The sequence below is a fragment of the Telopea speciosissima genome, chromosome 5 (genome assembly GCF_018873765.1).
Source record: "Telopea speciosissima isolate NSW1024214 ecotype Mountain lineage chromosome 5, Tspe_v1, whole genome shotgun sequence".
In the NCBI taxonomy this organism is placed as follows: Eukaryota; Viridiplantae; Streptophyta; class Magnoliopsida; order Proteales; family Proteaceae; genus Telopea; species Telopea speciosissima.
In genome coordinates this window covers 49,922,738-49,926,753 of record NC_057920.1, presented here as the reverse complement: position 1 = coordinate 49,926,753, position 4,016 = coordinate 49,922,738, and the positions used below count along the sequence as shown (strand labels likewise).

Here is a 4,016-nt window from a genome sequence, read left to right as displayed (position 1 = left end):
ACCAATAGAAATGGGTCCAGAAGAACTCTCACACATTATAGGGGCCACCTATGCCATGCAGTCTCTCTCCTTCTTGGAAAGTGATCTCCAACCTAGGGGAAAGGACCATAATTGAGCTCTGCACATTACAATAGAGTGCAATGGAACCAAGTCGCTCAAGTTCTGATTGACAATGGATCGACTCTCAATGTCATACTTCTTAAGGCTGTAAGTTGTATAGGGTTGGATTTGACCCAAATGAAGCCCTCTGCTCAGACAATCTGAGCATATAACAACATAAGAAGGAAGGTTCTAGGTGTTTTGACCATAGACATTAGAGTCGTACCTGCTCTGTTCACTGTGGAATGTCAATTGATTGACATCCAAGCATCATTCAACATGCTGTTGGGACGGCCTTGGCTGTATTCCGTAGGAGTTATAGTCTCAAGCCTACATCAGAAAATGAAATTTGTCTATGAAGGAAAAATGATCACTATCTTTGGCGATCCAAAGATTGTCCACACCTTGGCAAGCACCGAAGTAGGTGGGGAAGCTTCGACAGATATCCAGTTGGGAGGATTTGAGATTAAGGCAATCAGTGTAATGGCCTAAAAAATGAAGGAGATAATTCCATCCAGTTACCCATCCACATGGAGTGGAACAATTATGAAGATGATGAACAATAGGGGATATTTTCTAGGACTTGGATTAGGAAGGAATCAACAAGGGATTCCACAATTCCCTGACTTTCCTACCTATGGCAACCATCGCGGGCTAGGATACAAAGCACCAAAGAAGGGAAGTTATCCTGAGCGAATGAGCCAAGAATGCCAGAAGGCCAAGAAACCATCTCCATACTTCAAGACTTTAAATGGATATTTTGTCAAAGAAGGTGACAGCTTCCCTTACAATGGAAATTTTAAGCCTTGGTTCAATCATGACAATGGAAGTCTCCAGCCAGGGTTTGAAATCTTCTTTCAAGAGGACATCGATTCGATCACCCTTGAAGTAGAACAGATGAAATTGAAAGCTACTGAAGAAGAACTAAACATCAGAGGACTATTTAAAATAGCCACGATCTCTGCAGAGGAGGAAAAAGGGCCAAAACCTTATTTGTTAATTCACACTGTCCAAGAGCCAATAGTGAACTGGATTAGTGTCTATGAAAGGTTTAGTAAGATAGAGTCTCAGGAAGTGGTCAACTCCGAGTTAGTCATGTCTGTCGATGAGTCTGTTGTAATCAAGGAGGGTGGTACATTCTAGTCTATCAAGTCTCCTTGTATTTCTGCTCTTATCATGAATGAAATCAACCATTTCGAGTATGTGTTCTCTCCATCTGATTCTCCTTTGGATTCTTCTTCTGATTACGAGGATATCCTCGAACATCAGCATTTAATAAAGGAATTAAAACAAAGAAAAGCCCAATATGTCCGATAGGACGTATTCCCCATAAATTTGGGAACTGAATAATGCCCACGGATGGTTAAGATTGGTGCCTCCCTCAGCAAGGAGGAAGTCGGTTAAATGATAGCCATGTTGAAGGAATTTTAAGAAATCTTCGCTTGGTCCTATGAAGATATGCCCAGCATCAATCCAGAGATAGTGCAACACCAACTGCCTACTTATCCATATGCACTGCCGGTCAAGCAAAAGCCCAAAAGGATGTGACCTGAATGGAGTGAGAAGATTAGGGAAGAAGTCATAAAGCAGCGGAATGCAGGATTTCTACAAGTGACACAGTATCCTCAGTGGTTGTCCAATATTGTCCCTGTACCCAAGAAAGACGGGAAGGTGAGAATGTGCGTGGATTTCTGAGACCTCAACAAAGTCAGTCCCAAAGACGACTTTCCCTTGCTGCATATTGACATATTGGTTGATAACACGGCAAAACACGTCTTGTTATCATTCATGGACGGATTCTTCAGGTATAATCAAATCAGCATGTGTCCAAAGGACAGTGAAAAGATAGCGTTTACACACCATGGGGAACTTATTGTTACAAGGTAATGCCCTTTGGTTTGAAGAATGCTGGGGCAACATATCAAAGGGCAGTAATGATCATTCTCTATGACATGATACACAAAGAAGTAGAGGTGTATGTGGATGACAGACATGATTGTCAAGTCGGTCACTCGATGGGGGCATTTTATAGCTTTGAGAAAGTTCTTTGAACGAATTAAGGAGTACAAGCTAAGGTTTAACCCTAAAAAGTATGTGTTCGGAGCAACAGCGGGGAAACTCCTAGGATATCTCGTTAGCGAGAGAGGGATAAAAGTGGATCCCAACAAGATAAAGGCCATAACATACATACCAACACCAAAAATAGAAAAAGAAGTTTGGGGTTTCTTAGGACGAATTTAGTATATAAGTCGATTCATAGCCCAGCTAACCATCGTATGTGAACCCATCTTCTCACTCCTAATGAAAGAAGAACCAAAGCAATGGAATAACAAGTGTCAAGAGGCGTTCGTAAGGATAAAAGAATACCTGATGAACCCACCCATCCTTGTTCCACCAGTATTGGTCGAACCACTAGTATTGTATTTATCTGTCAGTAAAACATTAATGATCCATGATGGCACAACAAGATCAGAAAAGTGGGAAGAACACATGGATTATTACTTAAGTAAGAAACTATTGGAGTACGAAACTCGTTACACCCCATTGGAAAAGACGTGCACCGCTTTGGTTTGGGGGACCAAGAGGCTGAGACATTACATTATCGCACATCAAATCTGGCTCATCTCAAGGATGGATCCAATGAAATATCTCTTCGAGAAGCCAGCATTGATAGGAAGGATGGCCAGATGGTTGTTGCTGCTGTCAGAATATGACATAACATATGTCAACCAGAAATCCATAAAAGGACGAGCAATCTCGGACTATCTAGCTGCATACCCAACTGGGGTATATTCACAGCCGTTAGAAGACTCATTCCCAGATGAAGATTTGGCATATATGGAGGAAGAAGAGTGTGAAGACTGGTGGCAATTGTACTTTAATGGTGTAGCCAATCAGAGAGGATATGGGGTAGGAATATTTTTGATAACCCCAGATGATCTCTATCTACCATCTGCATTCCGACTAGAATTCCATTGCACCAACACCATTGTAGAATATGAAGCATGTGCAATCGGTCTCAAAGCCGCCATGGCATTAGAGATCAAGAAGCTGAGAGTCTATGGGGACTTGTCAATAGTGATTTGTCAAACTCAAGGGAAGTGGAAGATAAAGGATGAGAAGCTAAAATCTTACCAAGAACATTTGGAGAACTTGACCAAGAGTCTTGATGAAATCACCCTCAAATATTTTTCGAGGGACAATAACAGATTCGCCAATGCCCTAGCTACTTTGGCTTCAATGGTTGAATGCACACCAGATACTCAAGTTCACCCATTTTTGGTAGATAGAAGGCATGGATCAACATATGAAGAGTCAGAATTTGCTCTGACAACTGATGGGAGGTCGTGGTCTGCACCCATCATTGACTTCATTAGAGAAAGGAAATATCCTCCGAATTCCATAGTTGGTGAATAGAAGAGGTTGTGGAAGCACGCCATGTAGTTTTTACTTCAAGGTGACCTGCTATACAACAGGTCCTACGATGGTATACAACTACTGTGCGTAGAGGAGGAACATGCCCAACTCATCATGAAAGAAATCTATAAGGGAATCTACGGGCCACACATGAATGCCAGGACACTCGCTAAGAAAATCCTCAAAATGGGATGTTATTGGGCAACCATAGAAGTTGATTGCGCATCATTCGTGTGAAGATGTCATAAATGCCAGATATTTGCCAATATCATTCACATTCCTCCAACGGAGCTACATTCTGTTGGGAAAATTCTTCCCTCCCTCTATAAATGTTTTGATTATAACAAACGAGTTGGCTAGGGGTGTCAAAAAAGCCCGGCCGGCCCGAACCCGCCCTAAGCCCGGCCCGGACCCGATTTTGATTTTTCAACCCGAAGGGCGAGATTGGGTTTAGTATTAGCCTGGCCCTGGCAGGGTCGGGTTGGGCTCGGATTCAGGCC

General features: G+C 42.4%; 1 protein-coding gene across 1 annotated transcript; it reads left to right on the top strand.

Annotated features, from left to right (window-relative positions):
* The first annotated feature begins 3,129 nt into the window (after positions 1-3,129).
* LOC122663039 lies at positions 3,130-3,516 on the top strand. The gene has a single exon (XM_043858748.1). The coding sequence runs from the start codon at positions 3,130-3,132 to the stop codon at positions 3,514-3,516; it is 387 nt and encodes a 128-aa protein (XP_043714683.1).
* The last annotated feature ends 500 nt before the right edge of the window (positions 3,517-4,016 follow it).

What these genes read in the sequence shown, in the direction of transcription:
- LOC122663039 (XM_043858748.1), top strand. Translation starts at nt 3,130, where the DNA reads ATGGCATTAGAGATCAAGAAGCTGAGAGTCTATGGGGACTTGTCAATA.